We start from the raw sequence: 22906 nt of genomic DNA, 5'->3' as shown, positions 1-22906 counted from the left end.
AATCAGGCTTAACGAGTGATTTGATGTTCTTTTCATCCTGACACTTGTTTTTACCACAAGTGGAGAAAAAAAGAAAGGGAAAATATAATTTTAATGGGGGTAATCACTTCTATCAGGATGATTAAACTTGTATCATCCAGTTGAATTAAACATCCACTGTGTGTGCTGCACTGTGTGAGGGGAAATAAGGGGAATATGAGATTAGAATATTGAAAATGTAGAGAAATAGTGTGTCACGCTTGAGGTTTATTTAGATTGTGGATGTTATTGTGAGTGAAGATAAATGAGGGGAGAAGAAACACAAAAATAAACTTAAATATCATGTGTCTCCTTTAAATGGCAATTTAGGACATACTGTATAATTGTTTTGTGTATCCCTAAATATATGAATGTACACACACACACGCCTTACTAAAAGTTATATTTGAATCAGTCTCTGTATGACGTGTCCCTGGACCTACGCTCCATCCATCTCGCAGAATGAGACAGGTTTGTGTCTCCTGGTTTCCTGTCGAGAGGATCATCATCACTCACAGCTTGTCAGCGTTCCTCGGAAAGATCCGGAATAACGGATGTCAGGAGAAGAGCCATGGATCAACCTGTTACTGGAGACGAGCATAGAGAGAAGGTGCAGGACGGGGACAGAAAGGAAAGAAGAGAGAGAGAAAGGAGGGGGGGAGGGTGTGAAAGAAAGAAAGTTAGATGAAGCAAAAGCAAAGATGGGACGACAGAGACAGAGCGAGTACAGTATGTGTATGTCTGGATCATCATGTGTGTCTATAATATAATATATAATAAGGTGCATCAATGTGTTACTCAGTCCAAGCAGGGGAACTGGAAGTCTTTGTTTATGTCAGGAACCGTCTGAATATTGATGATAGACGAGAGATGATGAGGTTTCCGCACTTTTCACTCCCCTCCCCCGTCCTCTCATGGTTTATTTGCCAGGCAATAGACGGGGGATGGATGGAGGATTACGGCTGTCCTGCAGCAAAAGCTCACAGTTTGGTGCTGCTGGTGGTTGTTTTCTTCAGCACGAATGGAGTTATGAGAAATCCATTACTTGTAAAAAAAAAAAAAAGTAATTGCACATATCCAACTGAGACTTTAAAGGGTAACTCCACAAAATTACACACTAAAGTGTGTTTACAGGTTGTTGGGAAACACTACTGCATATGAAAAAGTGGCATAAAAGCCTTTTGTGGCTCCAGAGGAAGCTGCATGTAATCTGATGAATTGCCTCCAGTGATGTCACTCAGTGGCTGACTGGTTGCATTGTGGGTAATGTAGGCACCAGCAGCAGCAGTACTTTGAATGTCTAAAAGGATGCACAGGTAGTGTATTCTGTAGATTCATCCATCTTTTCACTGTGTGGCAACTTATTTCACATCAGTGATATACTGCTGAACTGCTGATGAAGGAGAGTCATCAACAGGTAGACCGGGCAGTCCATCACCCACATACTGTACAGGTACTGTAAGAGCGGTTTGTAATTGAACTATGATGTGTGTTTTAATATGTACATTACATTTTCCCCCAGAATTTCCTGTTCTGAAGTCTGAAGTTAGGGATTAAGCATTTTTGAGGCTCTGAACCTGAAAAATACAAAAATTAATGTTGCCTCTTAGAATTTGCAATCAGAACAGACATGTCTTGTTTCAGTCTTATCGCAAAATGGATAAAAAGTCCCCCTCTTTTTTTTTTTTGGATCACCTGTACCAGTGAACTTAAAGGCCCATTTCACAGAGAGGGAGCCTGCGTTTTCAAAAAGAACTAAAAGCATGTCAGATTATATGAATCCCGGGCAAGAACAGCTGCCACTGTATCAAACGGAGCTGTTGAAGGAAAAGCAACTCCCTGGATGTTGTAATATCACAATCAGACTGTGAATAACTTTAATGTGAAATATAGTGTCAAAATATGTCTGTTGCTATTTCAGTCTTTTTTATTTCAGGTCTTTACCTAACTTAAGAGTAATTTGGCAGTAAGCTGCAATTAATGCAAATTCCTTCCTAACTGGTTCCCTTCTGACAGCCCTCAACACTGATCCAGTGTCCTGCTGTATGTACACTACACTACTGTACACATCCCTCTGCCATTACTGTTACATATAGTATAGTGTAAACATATAGTTACATATACACATACACTATCTGATGTTCAAATACAGGAACCTCTTGCTGTACGCTCAGAAGGAATCCATACCTCAGTGCCTCCAAGCAATGACGCAGATCTACAAATCTGCTCTGATGTTGTTTTTCAGCTGCGTTTGCCCCTGAACCAGGTCAACACTCAGTTCTCGACTCTTCTCTTTGCTCCTTTACCAATGATGAAACGGCCCTTGAGCTCCAGTCAGAGCAACAAAGTCCCTCCCATCCCGAAATGCCGGTTGAACTCGTTTGTTTTCCTCCAAAAATACCTCAGAGCCTAACTCCAAATCACGACTCATTTTTAATCTCCAGCATTCTCTTCTTGTATGTCTTGTTCTGAGAACACATAGCTTCTGTCAGTTTTGACACATACTGTAAGATTACATTAACCATGTCCCTGTGGTGTTTCCAGACAGTTTTAATTATTGCACTAGTTTCAGTCACAGACATTTAACACACCACAAGTTAAATTACTCAATAAGATCATTAGCCAGCGATATTCGTCATGATTAGGTGACCTACCAGGATTAATATCAAACAGTGATAAACATCATTTCACCACTTTGCTACTGGGCATCTTAGCCTGGGGCACAAAACTGTCTTTGTGTGTGTGTGTGTGTGTGTGTGTGTGTAGATTTGTCACCCAGAAATGTGAGGACAGGACCGTGAACCTGCATTTTGTCAGGCTGACAGAGAATTAAACAGCAAGTCTGAGGCGAATCACAAAGTTTCTGTAGGCATGTGTGTACGTGCTCCGCGAGTGTGACATTTGGTTAAACAATCATCAGTGGGGATTAGAGCGGAGATGTGACAAGACACACACACACAGCTTTGCAGGGTACACGATGAATTATAGAGAATCAGCTCACAGTCAAAATGCACCAACTTATTTTCTCCATCAGTCTCATTCTTCTTCATTGTTATTCCAAGAATTCAGATTAATTCATTACAAAAAAGGACTTGATCTGGGAGCCATCTTGTAACATGTTAGCGCTCATGTAGGGACTTAAAACAAGCAGTGACTGGTTATCATCGAGGTTTGAGAAAACGCTGACCCACTGTATAATCAGGTGATTCATTTTGAAAGACACAGCAGTCTCAGCATCACAATGTAAAAATCATACTAAGTAATTTTTTTCAAGGTTCATTAAAGGGTAACTCCACCAATTTTCCATATTAAAGTGTGTCTGCAGGTCTTGGGGAGTACAACTGCATATTTGGCTCCAGAAGAAGATACATGTAATCTGGTAAATTGCCTCCAGTGACTACTGCTGTTTTAAAACAGATAGCTGGTTTGACATGAAAGCAACACATTACAAATTTTAGAAGAGTTTCTGTCACGTGTAAACACTTGCCTAATGGTAGCTAATGTATAACAAATAAATGGGAGTATGGAAGTCTTTCTTCCTCTTCTGGCTCTGTGGCTTGTCTGAGTTCAATTTCAAGAAGAGAACCTCAGGCAGGTGTCTTCATTTGACTTGGTCTAATTAGAAACGCCATACTTACTCACATGAAAATACAATCAAAGGTTTGATGAACTTCCTCACGAAATAACACACAATAACAAGACTTAAATTGAACTCTCTTAATATTTATTTTCAGGCACACACATTGTATTTATAGACACATCATTAGACATCATTACTTGGCAGCAGTCCAATGAGACAATTGCATGACAAAAAATGCAAATACAGTGATTTTGCCTTCTATATATCAAGAAAGAAGTGTGTGATTGGACATGTGCTGTACTACTGTAACAAACTTCAGGTAAAAAGAAAAAAAAACATAAAAGAACGCCCCTTTAACTGCCAAATTAAAACGATGAAAAAATAAAAATCGTACTTTCATAAATTCTTATAATCATACATTCATTTTTGCTGATGATGTTTCATCGAACAGTAAAACTGGACATATTAAAGCCCCTTTGGCACAGCAGATCATATCATCTCTGTCATTACTTCTATAAAGGCACTTGAAATGTGTTGTCAACTTGACAATTGATAAAATTCGGCCACAGTCATTATACTGTCCATGAACACAGTTGAAGAGCAGCAAAGCCTCTATGGTAAAACAATGAAAGGGCTTTCTAAGTACCAAATACAGGTTTATCCATTCAGCAAACATGTCAGCCTAAAGTGGCCACCAGAGGTTTTAAAAAGAAACTGCAAGAAAAATCACCTGAGTGAGATGCTGCTTTACTATATCACTTGATACAGAAGTGACAAGCTTCTCCTTAAGTTAGAGGGTACTTCAAGAATAAACATTTTTCTACTCCTTCCACTTTCAACATCAACAATACTTTTCCCCAGCTTGAGGAAAACGTTTTTTCCTGGCAAGAAGATACAAGTTGTCTAATGTAAACATGCTATGATCAGGATGGGAACAGTTCATCCTGACATGTAGAGAACGACATCTGTCACCTCCACTGGACGCTAGTGGTACCTTTACGTTTTTTGTAACTGTTTGTTTGTGTGTACGAATGAGACAAAGTGATAGCAGGTATGTATGTGTATGTATATATATATATATATATATATATATATATGTGTGTGTGTATCAGTCAGCTTCCTGTCTGTAGTGCAGGACGTAGTAGTCGTGGACGTACATCAGGACGGCGAACGGCTGACCGATGATGATTGAGATCCACACTGCAGCGTTGCCGTAGTTACCGCGCAAGAAGTGGCCAACAAACCAGGCTAATGGAAGCTGATAAACAAAAAACAAAAAAACAAAGAAGGAAATTGAATAAACACACTGGGTGATTGGGTTTTTAATGAGTCATTACAGTCTCACATTCTCTCTGTGTCTGTATTGTTTTCTGATTTCTGTTGTCTGCGTTTCATGACTCAGCACAGTGTAATGAGTAACAAACTAACAAAGTCAGCAAAGTCTAAAAGACACTCATACTGCCTATTGTCCTGCCATATTCCCTGTGATACATCAAACATACCCTCTCCTGCTAATGAGGTTATTAATTAAGTTAATGATACTGGAGCCAAACACTGAGAGCACCTTTAAAAATGTCCCATAGCAGTCAAAAGGAACATCACCTACTTGTCTTTATTTTGACTTTTAGTATAACTGGGTTTGATAAATAAACTATGCACCAAATGTCACACTACCTCTACCCGTACTGTACCTGTGTTCTGTACCTTTTCAAAAAAAAAAAGGGAATATCTTACAAAACTGCATACTTTACACTGTTAAATGAAAATATAAATTGTTTAATCATCAGTACAGTAAAGTAAAGCTAGTTGCCGATCGCAGCTGTAAGTTTACCATCAGTGATGTGGTCTGGGTCTTACCTGTGCCATCATGCCCAGGAAGGCCCAAAGTCTGAACATCCTGAGAGGAACACTCACCAAGTACTGAAACAAAAATCACATCAAATAAATGTTCTCTATGAAATATAATCTGACTATCTGCCAAAAAACACAAAACATTTACCTGAAAAAAGTTCAGACACAAGTCTATACAGGAAACTAGTGGAACCAGATATACAGTGATGGTGGTTGGACAACTAAATGACCTACGGCACTCAGATGAAGTTGTCTATCAAAACACTGTGGTTTAACCTCAGCATATACATTAGTGATCGGGCCGGTCATGCTGCCAAGTATCTGCTTTTTGCTTGAAGATAGGACTCAAGGATCCTTTCAAAGATGCATTAGATAAGGGAAAAGTTTCCAGATATAACTAGTGAGTAAGTTCCCAGAAGTAGTCTGCAAATACTAGCAGTCCAGTACTAAAAATCAATCATCCAAAACATCATGTAATAACTACAATGTGCCAAACCTCGTACTTCTGTCTCCCTGAATTAATGCATTTAAACTGCCCGCTTATAATTTCCTGGATCTATCTGAAGTGTCTGTGAATCACGTGACGCATTTTGAACTTCTGTTGTTGCGACACTCTCTAGTGAAGGGCTCTGACATTAAGCAATAACTACCAGCCAATCACAGCACAGCTGGGCGGGAAAAGGCAGACCTGCTTAGGAAAAAAAAAACAACGCTCCTGACACCCACAGCAGCAACTAATGACGGGTCAAACATAATTTATTATGAATTCTGGGCTTCCATTGGAAGGCTCACCCAACATTTGGCACATTTCACTGGGTACTGAGTACTATCTGCATAGAAAGTAGTCGATCTCAGCTCTTACCTCATGAAAGAAAGCCGACAAGAAGAAGACAGCTGATTGGCTGACTTTTTTACTAAATCCCCTCCTGAGCAGCGGCTTGTAGAAGTGGCTGCAAGGCAGACAAAAGAACAGATGTTGAAATGGGTGGGTGGACATGCACTGTGAATCAGAAAGTCAGGACAGCAATTTTATTTATCTGTCTTAAAAGTCATTTAGTATCTGTTTCCCGAATAAATACTGCATGTTGAAATATCTCCACCCTCTTGTCCTGTAGTCCTTCCTCCCTGACAGGAATTAAATAGACTTTAAACAGCATTTAATTTACTTTGTCTGGTTTAATATAACCGCACGGCATTCGCTCCTGCTGCTTTGTTAGTGTATGCGGGACTGGCTGCAGGCACTGTATTTATTACAACCACTTACTCTCTCACAGCCAGATGAATCACTTTTCCAAATACAACACTGGGCCTTGTTAAGCCTTGTGCCCTGTTCGGTTCTATAAATTTCATTGCTCCTTCTCAGCGAGTTAGTGTGCAAATAACTCACCGGAGACACCACTTGTGTACGGGGATGTTCCAGTTCTGCCAGAAATATGTCACTGACTCAGAGTTCCTGAAAGAAGAGTTAGAAAAAAACAGTATTGAAGCATTCAAGGGGCTAAATAATGGATCTAAGGTTGTTTGATCTATAATGATGAACATGGAAAAGTGTAAAATCTTAATTTCCAGCAGGAAAAGAGGAAACAACAAATGTGTAGGATTACAGTACAGTTAATGATATCAGCCAAGGTAAAAAAACAGTGTTTATATTTGCAAAACATACTCCTCTGACTCTACAAAAAGCCCAAATGATTTTAACCACTACATTACAGGAGTTTGTACTGAATTTATCTACCATGCATGCTGACATACACTTTTTGGTGCGTACAGCAACTCTGAACTGTACAGACTCAGTCAATCCTCATCGCAGCGCACCACACCTCAGTCAATTTATAAGCTACACACAGAAACTTACCACCAGTCCTTGTAGAACTGTCTGTCTCCAAAGCACAGCAGCTCGGCACTGAAGTTCATAGACGAGTGGAAGAACCAGTAGAAAAACATCAGCCACAGCAAGTGATTAGGAACCTGGAGAAAGGTTGGAGAAAGGGAAACTATATGACTGTGAAATATTTAAGAGGAGATCTCCAAACTAACTTCTCATGTGCAATGAGTTCATCACTATAATATGAATGATACAATGTGATATGCAGTATAAACCCTGGAGAACATATTTTGTGTGATAGCAACATTTGGAAAGATGTCAGTGAAACATAAATAATGCATTGTAATAATGCATTTATTGCAAAAAATGTCAAATCTCACCAAGTTTATTTGTCTAATTTCTAGCCATAACATTGAATACAATGAACAATCAGCTAGACAGTAACATTTCAGTGTCATATGGGGACTTGTTTTTGGACCAATTCACTGATTGGTAGATTTTTTTACTTATTAAAAGCAAGAACCTCCTTGTTTCCATTGTTCCATCTTTCCGAGCACAGCTGTACCAGATGGAGCAGCCGTGAAGATGGAAGTAAAAGGTTCTGCATGAAGTATTTAAATATGTTGTATTTACTCACGGCTAATCTTAGAAGTCTCTCAGTCATCCTGGACAGATCCATGTCCTACAGAGGAGAGAGCCACAGATTAACAAACATGACACCATGTTGTTTTGTGCAGTATAAGATTCACTGTCACTCTTTTTTCCTCACCTCTAGTGGCTTCATGGAGCTTTGAATGATGGGAATCATCCACTGATAGAAAGAAAGTAAAAAGCAGTCTTAAGACATTTTCAGATGTGTGCTGTAAATTGAGAATTGTATATATTGGAGAGTGGATATAAAAAACAGACACATAGCAATACACATCAGTTATTGGTTACATTGTAAGACCTTACCTGTTGAGTGAGAGCAACTAACAGCTGGGTGAAGAACAGCTGGAGACAAAAAACACACATCAACAGAGTGAATGACTTCTGATTGATGAATTTGAGTGATTTCTTAGACTGACAGAGAAACAGAAGACAGTAAAGCTTTCTGAACTTTTTAAATAATGTTTTAAGTTATGTATCATTACTGGAAATGTTCCTGTAAACTATGTTATTCATGGATGGTTTACATTTCTAAATGTCTGACTGCTCATGTTCCTCGCCCTGTTAGACTGTCATCATGCCTTCAGATCTCAGCATTAAACTTGATTTGTAAATTAGACCTAATGTTTCCCTTAAAAACTCACTTTAAAATGAATCTATCATCCTCTTCACTATCATGCAGGGTAAACATTAAGCTTTTACCAGCTGTGCAGGTGTACTTGCTCTCAAGCGCTTTGTTTAGGAGATGCTTGTGAAATGTGAGAGCACTCAAAAAAAAACACTCAGCTATGACATTTTTCCTCACCATCTCACACAGTCTCCTCAGCAGGAAACCCATGCGGATGTTAGGCGAGCGTGGGAAGTTGAGTTCGTAGCACAGAGTCGGAGCAAAGACAAAGTAGTACATGTCTATGGAGATAGAGAGGAGGTCAGTGTGACGGTAAGTGAAAATATCTGACACAATGAAACACATGAAAAAGAGGGCGTGGTACATTATTAATTAGGTTTCTAATAAGATATGTTCGAGTACCTCTGATGGTGAGGTTGCCAGGGTAACACACATTACGGTCACCTCCACTGAGGTGCTGTGCTGACGGACCTGTGGGAAGAATAAAACACACATGAGATTGCAAACTATATGTGAGGAAGCATTTTTATATTCTATCCAAGAGCTGCAATATCAAGTTTCTGCCATTAGATGTCACTGTAACAGCATCAGCTTGGACTACAAAAGCATTTAAAACATCCACAAACTGACCTTAAAATTAGCAAAGGTCTTGAAATTAGTATACAAACCCTCATTTGCCAAAAAATGTCTGCATGTGCATGTCTATTTTCTGACTTACAAGACAGCGACCTGGACAGTTTTTTGGCCTTGACAGTGCTCAGCTCTCTGCACCACATGTTGACGTCCTTATAGGAGTACAGCTTCAGGGAGAGGATGGTGTAGGTGCCAAGAACAAACGCTCCACCAACTGACAGAGAAAGAGAAAGAGAGATAAGAAGAGATGATAGTTATAGCACTGAAGATGTCGTGTGAGAACATGTGATCACGTGACATACTGTAGTGCCTCCAAGTATGGGAAGGTGGGAAGCAGAGAAGAAGGCCAGGGTAGAAAACAGTGAAGAGGAAAGGAGGAGGTGATAGAAAGAGAGAGAGGGGGAGAATGTGAGCAAAAAGTGTGAGACAGAGGATGGAGGGGGACACAGGGACAGGATGGAAGGAGATAAACACACACAGAGAAAAGGGAGGATTGAGAGAGTGAAGAAAGGAAGGGAAAGAGAGAGAGAGCGAGGTCATCATCTGATCTTGAACAAACAGCAAAACAAGCGTAGTAAAATAAATCATCTCAACTCAAAGTATGAGAGCAGCCTAACTGTGCCAAGGACGTTAGTATACAATAGAGTCACCATGTTTACCAGAGTGTGTGTGTGTGTGTGTGTGACACACACACACACACACACACACACACACACACACACACACACACACACACACACAAGACAGGCTACCTAAGCGGTTTTCCCACCAGGACTTTATCAATAGATACCATGTGCTCGATAGGAAAGGATCATGCTGAACACAACCACACACCTCATATGTGTGCACAAACACACAGAGACACACAAATAAAAGCTGCCTGTTTTGCCAACCGGGTGAGGTTGGGGTCAGCACACCTGGCATCAAACCACAGCAGATCTTATCCATTAACCATCTGGCTCTCTGTGGCTTCTAGTCAACTACATTGGCTCCTAGACAGCTACAGTAGATTGTCATCATAGGAAAACAAAGAGGCGGGGCTGGAGTGGACAAACAATCCAGAGGAGCCAATCATCACCCACTCACTGTGAACTCACAAACATCCGCCTCAAATATTCAAATATCTCAGCTACGTTGAGAATGACATTTTTGTAGTTTTCTTCTCAGTAGACCTTAGGATGGCAAAGACTGACCCTGCGTTCCGATACTCATACTACCATACTAGAGAAAGATTTAGTATGTCCCAATACGAGGAATGTGAAATGCAGTATGCCAAAAAATACCAGGATGTCATACAAAGGCATTTTGCATTTCCTGCTATTCAGACCCACAATCCTCTGCGCAGCGGAAGATAAGTCACATGTCACGGTTTGACATGCAAATATAAACAAAGCCGAGATAGCACAAACATTTGTCAGCTCACTGACGCTAAAACGTTCAAACTCGTTTCTCCGCTAGAAATGCCAGCTCTATCTGGTAACATAATATATGTCCTCAGATGCCACACACCTGACACACCTTACCTTAAAGTGTGGGTAATTATCTCAGTTTGGATCTGAGTTTAGAGATTATGTTCCATCACATTCTTGCTTGTTGCTCTCTATCAATTGTTTCTGGAGGAGCACCAGCAAGCTTCGAGTTTATTATACAGACAGGAAACTTCAATGAATAAAGTTCAACAAAACTGTTCAACAGTTTAATACCCTCTCATTGTACATTAAACACACCAGTTAATGGCAATGGCTGAATTCTGGTTGCATAAGCAAAGTGTTACAGTGTGTTTAACTCCTACTTATAAAATAAAGTATTTTGGCCTTAACTATATGTACACCAGATTTCCGTTTTTTGGTTTCAGCAAATCAGATCTCATCATGATCCTTATACAGATTATATGAAACATCAGTGCATTGAGTTGTATAATATTGCATTGCATCGTATATTTTTCACTACCCTTACCAATGAGTACTTGGCTTATTACAGTGAACACACTTCATTATAGGTACAACATAGGTCTATAGTTCTCGATTGAGATCTGTATTGAAACAAAGAGAGCCTGACTGATATATGTATTAAACAATATTATCAGCCAATATTGGAAAACCTTGAGAGTTATAATGCAGAAAAAGATGCTTGGGGTGATTTATAATGTAAGAATTTTAGTTGAACACATCAAAAAATAACTAAAATTATCAACAGACAGTGAAGAAATAAGCGCTTTGAAGTTTTGATGTCTATGTATTGTGTTACAGGGACATCTACTGAAGTTAGCATGCTAACCAGTTAGCCCCAGCCCATCCCACTCCAAAGCTCCTGTGCTAGCTGTGTCACCACCAACACTCCTCTGGTGCTTTGAGCCCAGTTCGGACCGCTAGATGAACAGCTAACCATGCTAACCAGCTAACAGCAGCTAAAGTTAGCGGTTACCTTGGTGATATGCTACCACCTGTTTGTTATGACTATGAATTCGACAGGTGGCCAGTTCTTACATATTGCACCTTTAAACTCCCAGGAATATTTTACTCCCTAACATCACTGTCGGCATCTGCAAGTTTTTATTCTGAACCTAGATATACCTCGTACCTTGTATTCATTAACGGAGTGGAAATACTGAAAAAATGACCGCAACAGAAAAAGAACAGTTTCCTTGATTTCAGATCCTTGTGCTCTGCTTCGTGCACAATGCCTACATACTGGTTGGGTAAGCAGTGTCCGGTAAACGCAATAGCTCTCTTCACACACACATATCTGCACACACACACATACACAGACACCTGCCCTCTGTCATTGCCCTTCCTGTGTGAACAGCAGCGCAGAGAGGAGAACAGACACACAGATGGACTGACTCCTTTACTCCTTCACCTCCCAGTGAGAGAACAGATGAGAGGAGACGAGAAGAGTAAAAACCAAAATGGGAGAGCAGCAAAAAATTGAAACAATGATCTTCTGGAACCAAATGAAGAAAGAAATGTGTAAAATTACACTAATTAGAGAAACTCATTATCTGTCTGTTTCAGACTCAAGGTACTAAGACTAAGCGAAAAAATCTGAGCTAAATACAATATGTGTAAAACTACTGGGGAACATCTGGGGTTAAGTGATAGATTTGACCTTAGCATAACTACCTGCCACACAAGAAGTACGCACTCAATTCTTACATATTGTATTACTCTGAAATGAGGAACACTAAGTATGCCATAATATAATTTCTACATTTGTTGAAGAAATCATTTTCTTGTTGAAAGCAACTTAATGTCAACAAAGAGCAACATTAAGTGGATGCAAACATCTGTTCTTGTAAATATAACCAATACATATCAGGCAACTTTTTTCAAAACTGGATCTACAATGTTTTAATGAATCACGAGAAGGAATACAGTGTCCGGGTGTATCATCTCCTGTAAAGTATTGCTAATTTATCATGGGTGAACTGTATGGTTTGTGGCGGGCGGCCATGGTTTCTGTCAGGCAGCTTGATAAAGACAGAAGAAGGTGACCCTTGGATGACCCTGTACTGCAGGCCACGCCTACTTTGGCATATCTCCTTCTCTCCTGTCTTTTCCTCTCCTCTCCTCTCCTCTCCTCTCCTCTCCTCTCCTCTCCTCTCCTCTCCTCTCCTCTCCTCCACTCTTCTCCTTTCCTCCCTCTCTCCTCTCTTCACCTCCTCCTCTCTTCTCTCAGAGCCAGCTGGAAATAATCCAGTCATGACCAACTGGTCCATTACCACTAACCGACTCCAATTATGACTCTGTATAAGAGGTGTCTTTTACTGCACTACCACACTGGTCGACTGTTTCTCTGAAGGGTAAGGATATGAATGTCCTCTTCATCTTCATTATAATTTCATTATTTTCTGTTTTATACACATGGCTACATTGTAAACTACCAATGAATGGCTAATGAGTGGCTGTGTAATAGCTGCTACTGTTTCAGCCAACTATTTGTCTCTGTTATGTACAGTTCATAGTAGCATGGCCGCAGAGATGGTATTATAATTACAGTAAAAAAACATTTTACCTGGGGTCATGGAGGGGACCAGTAGGACCACTGCAGCAGGGAATGTTAACATTATTGTCAGGTTAATGCAATGGACCAGAAATCCCACAAGTTCACTGAACGAACCCTGGGCAGAAAGAGAGAGGCAGAAAGGGACAGCTGGAGTTACATTAAGTATTAAAAACAGAAGTTTTTAAACCACTGTCAGCCAACTGACTCGACTTTATTTTGTATGCAAATTTTTAATAATTTGTTTTGAGCTTATTCTAAAAACAGTGAGGAGAATACAGAAGACAAACATGACATTTTTAGGCATTTGTTTGCTCTTCTTTTGAACAGAAGCACATTTTAAGTAACAGTGGCCTATTAAAGTTTTTAACAGCTCATGATGTTCCATATTCATGCCAAACAGACAGAGCATAACTGAATATGCCCTAAATGCAGATGGTGAAACTAATTTCCCATTTTACCATTCAACATTCGCAGAAGCGATCCGGGAGGGTCAGCCAGTCAGTCGGTTTTAGAGAACAGTTTTAGAAAAATAATCCCTCCTGGGAGTGCTGAAAGTGCTCCGAATTCAACAGTTCAGTTTAAAATCCACGGCTCTCTGATGTTCAAGTGCAAGCAGGGTTTCTCCACTCACCTTCGACAGCTGCCTTTCTGTGAAGAGAGCCACCAGGATGAAGATGTTGGAAACTGTCAAAACACAATGACAGATTCATGTCAGTTCTTCTGAAACAAGCTGTATTGCATCTCTGAAAGGGTGAAAGTATGAATATGACTCTGAGAAAAATAAATATCTTTATAAGCCTTCTTAAGTCTTTACTTGTGGCTAACAATATTGCCCTAAGTCAAAAGATGGTCATTTCTAATTATATGTGAGAGTTGACAGAGGGGAAGTGTAGAGACAAGTTAATTAAAGAGCTAACTATGCAACTATATTTACAATCACATGTTGTACATTGGTGCTGCTAAGTGAAGACCTTCTTAAAACTATTATCGCGCAGCATTCTGTTTCGCAATGATGCTCACATTTTGTCTTGTGTTAAGTCTTTAGCTCAGCCTCAGCAAGGCTGTGGCAATTTTAGTTCAGCTCACTGTGGTCAAGTGAGCCATTGCTTGCAAAAAACGGCCAAGTCAGCAGCCACTTGGACTTTCAATGCCCGTCTATTTGTGCTGTTACGGTACTGGTACTTGGAGCAGCCAAATCATATTATAAAGGTGCAATATGTAGAAATATTAGTTTAAAACATTCAAAAATGTATTAAAATGATCAACATATTGTGAAGCTTGATGTTCTGCAAAGAAGTCTATAAAGTTAGCATGCTAATTAGCTAGACTAGCACACACACACACACACACACACACACACACACACACACACACACACACACACACACACACACACACATAGAGTCACAGGCTCTCACATGACACAGCAACACCTGATGAAAGAAATGAGCCAGCACTAACAGAGCATATGCGTGGCACAGCAGACACTGATTGCAAGAATGCTGAGTGAAAAGGCAGGTGGGTGGGTGCACGTGCGCACACACATAAACACTCAATATCTTTTTCTATTGTTGACATTTTCGGTGACCTGCACAAATATCATTTTCTCTTTAGAAGAGGAAATAAAACAGAACTCGTTTCGTATTAAACAGCTACAATGTTCACAGGTTTTGAAAAGTAGTGCTGGTACTGAAATGAAGATGTCCTCAAAAGATTTGAGCACCTAGTTTAATTTCTTGCACACTCTATTAAGCATCAATTGTTGCCATTAAGCCTGATTCTGTGCGGAGCAAATTAGGCTTCAATGTATGTAGAGTTTTAATCTTGTGGCAGTGTCAGTTTAAACTGCTGGGTAACTCACTGCTGAATGAACTTAAGGAAGCCAATGGTACTGTATGTAGATTGCTCATTACCCTGACTAGACTAGGCAGAGACACACTGATGGCACATAATTGCAGCAATTGTTCCATTTTAAGACCCTAATCAGCGAACTAGCATGTCAATCCATCTAATCTAGAGCTAACAGACGTGTTAACTGTCAGAAATTTTGATTGCTGGGTCTCATCATCTTGGCGTCAATGCAACTATATATCAGCATTCAAAATCAGTTTCCTAAGTGGTTCGGTCACATGCTTGTTTATGACTTCATGGTCAACTTTGTACTATAGAAAGACAAGAAGGCTCCCAGAAGGAATGAATGCTTACAGGTAGAACTCTTTTTCATGTGATCAAGCAAACTAAAACCAGTTTTTCAACTTGCTATTATTTGCAGGTTTAAGTAGGCATCACCTCGCCAGGACTCTGCAAAGATGCTCATTATAGTTGTATGAGATTCTGTATTTAGGTAAGTATCACATTTTATCTTTGCCCTAAAAGCACCTCTACAAAGTAATCTACCTGTAATTTACTGTCTTTTAACTAGTGGCCTTTTAACACAGAGACCACAAACATTTTCATAAAACATTTGTGAAACTTTTAGTTCAGCATAGCTTTGCTCCACTCGAGCTCAACAGGGCTGTGTATGACAGCTTACCAAAATAAGACTCTGACGATGTGCTTTTTGTTTTATTTTCTGTTCTTCGTCACACCTCAAGAGCAGAGACCTCAGGTAATGCATAACATGCAAGTGCTAATGTTCTTTTTATCTCTTTTGGAGGCAGGCCTGTTGAGCATCTTTGACAAACAGCAGCTATTGAGCCCATATGTGCATCAAACTGGAACAAACAGCCCCATTAAGCACCTGGTACACACGCGTAATAAACCTTTCATCAAGTATCTACAGAGCAGATTTTCAGAGATATTTCAGAAGCAACAGATTTGTATCGTAGTTAAAGACTGTATACTTCAAAATTCATTTAATTTTCATTCATTTTGGTCACTCAAGGCTGGTTTTCAAAACTTTTAGCATTTTGCTGGTAGGCTACCATAAACTGTAGACTTCTCATTTACTCTGTGCTGAGGTATTTGAGTGTGTGTGTGTGGAAGTTGCTGCAGTGACTCTAGAAGCACTGAATGCCCTCTGGGAATGAGCTGCTTTACTGTCCATGCTACTGTAAACAGACTCCCATTCTCACCTGTCCCTTAACCATCGTCAGTGCAGTATTTACCTCAACTCATCCATCTCCTCCTCCCTCCCTTCTCTCTCACCCAGTGTTGATGCAGCACTTTACATCATCTTCCTTCCTCACTACTTTCTTCTCGTTCTTTTCCAACTTCCTCCGTTAACTTGATTTTTTTATTCCTGCATTCTTTCCCTCTTCCAAACCCTCTCTGTAGACTCTCCATCACTTTATTCTCTCTTCCATTTAATGCTTCACCCCCTTCTCATCTCTCGCCCCCCTGCTTCCCTCACTCTCCTCCTCTTTCTGCAGCACAGCACCACTGTGCAGTATATAGGGCAGGTGATTGTCTCTCTAGAGACACTGTGAGCTGCACCACTGCAGACTTTCACTGCGATATACCATAAAAATAAATATTGAAAAAACTTTGAATAAAGCATGCACCTGTGTGTGTGTTAACCCAGGGCATGCCTTGAAATAAAGCAGATTTCACCACGTATTTTGGGAGAAAAACTGACCTTTTCCCCTGCTGCACATCCAGTTATTTAACCAAATTATCATTTATTTTTTCCACATGTTTAAAGTGTTGCAATACAGTACATCACTTTGAACTGCTCAGTGGTGTAATTTAGGGATATAACCATGTTTACGTTTATCAGAAGATACACCATCTTTACTCATATACACAAAGCTAAACTTGAATGTGATTCTGTTTGGTTCAACATCTATTCAAGCTTTATTTTCAATCTCATTTTAACAGAAATGACACAGGGTTTTTTTATTTTCTACAAAAAAAACCCCCCTTAAAATTAAAAGCAAATGTATGCCGCAAAGTAAACGTTGTTTGGCCTCACGTTCCTGTGCCAACAGAGTATTTAGGTCACTAAAACAAAGATTTTTTAAAATGTCCTCTAAGATGCAGAACTCTGCACCTGTATGCAGAAGTAAAACAGAGTGTTTGGGAAGTGATGACTTCATCACCTCAGTTCACACATGCCCATTGTTTACTTTTTTTAATGAGCACGTGGCTCAAACAACAACAGGCAGACTATAGATTTGTTTATGTTTGGTTAGTGCCACAGAAAGTTTTTGTTGCTTTGTTTGTTGTTGTTGTTGTTGTCTTTCTTGCACTGCTTGTTTACACTGTCTTCCACAGCTAGACTCAATTATTGAGACCTTAAGTTAGCAGTATTTTTACGGTTTTGGATCATTTTATTTAAATAGAATGATCCCACTACACATATTCGGAGTGCCTCCTTTGGTGTTTGACGTATCGTTGACGTACAATGCCGGCCATGCTTGTTTGATCGTTTGGATCGTTCTCTTACGTACACATATTTTGTACAAACCAGTACAACTTAGTTTTGCAAAATTAAGTGGCTGCCTGATTGCGTTTTTGCTTTCCTAGCAGGTGAGCTGTTTACCTACCAATCACCAGGCATCCTGCTGGCCAGCTGTAGGGATCTTTCAGAAACAAGGAAATCACCTGAATTGGGTCCACTAGAATACCGTACCTGACAAAAAAAAAAATATGAAAAAAAGGAGATAAAAGATTAAAGATCAATTTAATGGAGCTAATTTTCTTCAAAATAAAAATATTAAATATCTACATGCAACACATGTATCAACAAACAAAAGAAATGGATGATTTACGTTTTTTTTTTGTTTTTTGAGAACCTGGTATTTCTGTTTTTAATATCTTTCATCGTCAGTATGTACAGTTTTCCCCTTTTATTGCTTTTATAAATGGAATCATGGTCAATATAATTTGACTATGTTTGGTGGACACAAAACACTGCACATCACCACAAACACGCCATCCCCACTGTGAAGCATGGTGGTGGCAGCATCATGTTGTGGGGATGCTTATCGGCAGCAGGCCCTGGAAGGTTTGTAAAGGTAGAGAGTAAAATGAATGCAGCAAAATATAGGGAAATCCTGGAGGACAACCTGATTTTGTCTGCGAGAGAACTACGACTTTGGAGAAGATTTATTTCCCAGCAAGACAATAACTAGAAGCGTACAGCGAAAGCTACACAGAAATGGTTTAAAGACAACAAGGTGAATGGTCTGGAGTGGCTGAGTCAAAGCCCAGACTTCAATTCAATAGAGAATTTGTGGTTGGACTTGAAAAGGGCAGTTCACGCCCAATCCACGCGCAACCTGGCAGAGTTTAAGCAGTTTTGCAAATAAGAATGGAGTAATTGCAGTGTCCAGATGGGCAAGCCTGATTGAGATCCATCCACACAGACTCAGTGCTGTGACTGCGGCCAAATATGCAGCTACTAAATACTGACTTAAATGGGGTGAATACTTACACAATCACTTATTTTACATTATATATTTTGATTGACACTACTTTGAAGAACTCTCAAGACAATGAAGAGTTTTTTTGCTTTTTTTGTTTAGAAAGCCAAATTATATTGACCATGATTCCATTTATAAGAGCAATAAAAGGAGAAAACATCCAAGCGGGTGAATAATTTTTATAGGCACTGTATAGGAAGCATTTACGAAGCCTCTTGAAATAACATGCCATAAATTTAAAATTTGAAATGTGAAAAAGACAGGAATAACAAAAGACTGCTTACTCACCGTAACAGGTTTTCTAAGAAGAGGCGAGCATTACTCAGAACCTGTAACACAAAGCAACAGTTAAAGATCCAACTGTATTTCCATTTGTTTCTTCATTTCTCTACACTTTTCTTTCATTTGCTCCTATTGTCATGTCTAACCGTTCTCCCCTTTTTCCTGCCTCTCCCTATATCTCATCTCTTTCCTCTCTTCAAACCGTTTCTCCTCTTCCTCATCCTCTTTGTCCCCACATTCTTTCTTGTTATCTCTCCTCCTCGCTCTTCCTCTTTCTAAATGGATTGTAATATCTCATTACCCAGCACAAAGGCTCTATTCCTGGGGATGGGATAGAAGTTGAGTGGGAATGAAGGAAAACCTCCAGCGATGAACACAACGATCTGTGTTCAAAGCCTGGATTAACAGAAGGCTTCGCTGGCCTTGTCTTCTCTTCCATTCACTCCTATTTTGTCGCTTCTCTCCAGCACAGAGGAGGACGAGCTGCGAAAGGTGTTGAACTCGACATTAACTTGTTAGTCATACTGGATTATTTTACTGAAAATTCACATTTAATTTTTCCAGAAAGCATATTTGATTAACGTTTTAACCCCCCCCCCCCCCTTGAGGGTCTACAAGTCAATTCAATCTCTTGCTCTGACTCTTTTTCAGTGTGGTTAAGATGGCTGGAAACCAGATTTGTCACTGAATCAAACACACTGAGTCTGTTTGAAAACAAGTTGATATTATGGAACAATTTGTGTACAAGTATACATCAATCTTAATAAAGCAACAAATAAAACATGGAGGTTTAACAATGACATCATATGAAAGTTATTTAAACTCAATAGCTGTGTTCGTAATGCTATTCTAAACAATTACAACATTTAGTGTATAAACTGTTAACAAGTTTCTTAAGTGCTAATAAATGTATTATAATCTAACAGTAAACATGTTTCTGGTGCTAATAATGCTAATTTAGTCTTAATAACAGTAATAAGAATCTTATAAGGACTTAGAAGGGACTTATTACCTATTCAATAACACTTATTGCAAGGACCTTAATATAAAGCGTTACCAAAAAGATGTGTTCTTAAATGTATCCTGGTGTTTGGACATGGCCTGTATGTTTCTTTGTGTCTGTGCAAACTTAAGTCTTACCAGCATGACCACACACCAGTTGAGGATTCCTCTGTAGTTGTTGAAACCACTTGCTGAACTTAGCAGGGACTGCTGTGTCTTATGACAGCTACAGAAACAAATGAGATGGATAAATGGGTGGAAGAAACAGGCATATAATGAGATTAAAGGGATAGTTCACCCCCGAATCGAGAACACATGTTTCTCTTCTTACCAGTAGCAATTTGCTCCACCGAACACTGTATCATCGCGAAAATGAGGCGTGCAACCACTCATTGATGAGAAGCCAGTGCTTTTGACAGCATGGGATGTAAACATTAAGCTGTAATGTTAGCTAGCTTAGTCAGCTAGCCTCTCATCCATGAGTAGACGCACGCTTCCTTCTGCATGATGATACAGAAAAAATAGTTCCTACATAAAACTGCTCACAGAAAGGTCTGTGGATTATCTTGAACAACCAGATCATGATTTCTGGACAGAAACATTGGTGCTGAGTTTTTAAAATGTAAAAGTGTAAGTGCCATTCAGTTACATTATCTATAAGTGAAGGCAGACATCTCTACAGCTGATATCGCCAGAATTTAGTAACTCACATCAAAACAATATAGATAGATTAACAGCACTACAGGTAAGAGGAAATGTATTTTTGATTTTGGGTTGAACTGTCCCCTTTCGACTGCATATCAAACCCCTAATCCAAATCAATAAATAAAGTTATAAAGGTGGGTCTTTGTACAAGTTATAAAGTTATGCTTTTATACAGTAATCCATGAGGTCCGGTCCAGAGCAACACAACAGCTCTGGCGGTGTTCCTCTTTTTATACATCCATGGCAGCGTCATAAAATAAAGACAGTGTTTATTGGGAAATTTTCCAGGAAAAATGTAAAAAAATAATATTTTTTTGCCACTACTAGTGTATGGGTGAGATATGGAGCAAGACGTGGAAAAAAAACCACACAGAAATCTCATGGGAACTTTATAATGACAATCCTGTGGCAGTAACAAAAAAAAAAAAAAAAAATCATTTTTCATTTACAATAAAGCAAAGCCGACTGATGTCTTGTACACTAAATACCAAGTAGTGCTTAATCAGTTTATAGTGTATACTTTGGTATTATGTAAGTGGCCTAAAGGGATTAAACTAGCCCACAATCCACCCTCACTGGGCCCCGGTTAGATACGGCCCTGATCAATGAATCAGCCCACAACAAGTCGCATTTTAGCTGTCAGATAAGGTTACACACAAACTCATAGTCATGCAGTGTAGCAATCAAGTGCTTAAGTGTTCATGCCAGGCAGCGATAAGAAAGTGTGAGTCAAAGTATGAATGAATGGACGACAGGAGAAATCACGCCAACAGGGACAGTCCAGGACGACCTAAAATGACCCCACCTGGACTGAGCAGTACCTGGACCCTCTCAGACTAGCTAGCTTAAATTACTTCCGGCGCTAACAAAGTAATATTAGCTAAAAGTAAATGTAACGTTAGCCGTTGTTATTCCCAAACTAACCCCTCTAAACTAAAAAAAAGTGGAGTTAGCATGAGTGTTGTAGCTCACTCACCTCAGTCTGTCACTTATGTCATCCCTGCTTTTCTTTTTCTCACTCTTTGGTTTGGACCGGACCGTCTCCAGCGAGCGGTCACGCTTCCCCTGCCCGTCGCCTCTGCTGCCGTTAGCGGCCACTGGGCTCTCACACCCCGCTGCAGACCTCCCGTTCATCGGCATCAGACTGGCGCCTCTCCCCGCCGCAAAAGTCGCCCTTCTCCTGCGAGTAAAGGCCCCGGTCCTCGCGTCCGAGTCCCCCATGACAGAGAGAAAAAAACAAAAACTACAAACCTACTTTAAGTTAAATGGACTGTTTACTACTTCGGTCAGTAGCATGCCTGTTGCTACCAGCGTAGTAGCCCCGGAGAGGGGAAGTGGATAACAAGCTGTTGAACAATCCGCCCAAAGCTCGGACTTCCGTACAGTTGACAGGGAGGTAGGAGTGTGTTCATGACGCCACGTGAAGTGACAACAGCCCGGGACAGTGGCTGTTTGTAGTGCAAGTTAACCGACAGGTGAGTCAGACCACGAGGGTTTATTCCAAGAAGAGATAACAAGGAACAAGTTCCAGTCTGCATGCTCCTCCCAGCACAGAGTGGAGTACAACAGAAGTGTTGTTTTGCACCAGGCACCCAGCACCTGATGCAAAACAGCTGGCAGCTGCAGGGAAATCACAGAAGACAAGAACATAGTTGACAAAATATCACCTCAAGGTCCATTTGGTAGCTGTTCTGGAGGTGTGCTGTGTTAAAAACTGAAGAAAAATCCACATATTAAACACAACCTCAAGGGACGCATAAGATGTTTAGTAATGATGTTAAACATGGTCAGCAGTCAACCATCTGGAGATGCCTCCTGGACTGTGTGAGCACAGGGAAGTGGGAAAGTGCCCAGCCGCACAGGAAGTTAGATATGGGAAGAGGATTTAGACAATGTGCACATGTTAAACAAGTGCTTCACTAACCTTTAAAGACTCCTTTTAATTGGTAGGTAATGACAATCCCAACATCAATAATAATGATGATGACGATATCTTTACTTAACTTTGCAAAATTTTACAGATGACAATCAACAGCACAGTTCATACAATAATAAAACGCCCAATTAAAAACAGACTGACAATTCAGCTCTTCTTAAAAAAATGTGTTTTAAAGAGAGATTTCAGGGAGATCTATTCTGTTTTTTCATGTTTTCCTCTCCTTCAGTGTTTTATTTATGGGCCTGTGCATACAAAAGATCTTGAAAGTAAAGGTCAAAGTCCACGCCAACAGAAGTTCTTATCTCCCACAGAAAACGCTGCTCCTGAAACGCCTCGTCAGTCGTTTCTGTGACTTTGTGACATCACGCTACGTCACGGAGTCGCACACAATGTATGCCCAGTGATCAGTTTGGTGCGTAAGAAT

General features: G+C 40.0%; 1 protein-coding gene and 1 long non-coding RNA gene across 2 annotated transcripts in view; one reads left to right on the top strand and one right to left on the bottom strand.

Moving 5' to 3' along the window:
• Nucleotides 1-3720: 3720 nt before the first annotated feature.
• dgat1b (diacylglycerol O-acyltransferase 1b) lies at nt 3721-22283 on the bottom strand. Its single transcript, XM_084358705.1, has 17 exons — nt 21520-22283; nt 19977-20064; nt 18843-18883; nt 17676-17761; nt 13820-13872; nt 13198-13303; nt 9269-9397; nt 8953-9021; nt 8728-8831; nt 8229-8267; nt 8044-8085; nt 7912-7956; nt 7305-7417; nt 6837-6902; nt 6312-6399; nt 5456-5518; nt 3721-4856 (listed from the first exon to the last, which is right to left on the bottom strand). Exons 1-17 carry the CDS (start codon nt 21762-21764, stop codon nt 4707-4709), a joined length of 1527 nt encoding a protein of 508 aa, XP_084214831.1. The 5' UTR covers nt 21765-22283; the 3' UTR covers nt 3721-4706.
• The window catches only part of LOC311260633, a 42275-nt gene continuing 41307 nt past the window's right edge, over nt 21939-22906 (top strand). The window contains exon 1 of the long non-coding RNA XR_014623043.1: nt 21939-22018. This is a non-coding gene — a long non-coding RNA (uncharacterized lncRNA). The remainder of the gene's footprint in view (nt 22019-22906) is intronic.

Source organism: Pagrus pagrus, assembly GCF_965226575.1.
Source record: "Pagrus pagrus genome assembly, chromosome: 7".
NCBI lineage: Eukaryota > Metazoa > Chordata > Actinopteri > Spariformes > Sparidae > Pagrus > Pagrus pagrus.
Note: the sequence above shows the minus strand (reverse complement) of the source record. Positions and strands in the feature narration are given on the sequence as shown.

Coding starts and splice junctions, on each gene's coding strand:
- dgat1b (XM_084358705.1), bottom strand. CDS start 21,764: ATGGGGGACTCGGACGCGAGGACCGGGGCCTTTACTCGCAGGAGAAGG. Junction 13,873..17,675: donor AGCAGGATGCCTGGTGATTG/GTAGGTAAACAG, acceptor GTGTTTTGACAG/TTTCCAACATCTTCATCCTG. Junction 6,903..7,304: donor CAGTTCTACAAGGACTGGTG/GTAAGTTTCTGT, acceptor CTCTTCTTTCAG/GAACTCTGAGTCAGTGACAT.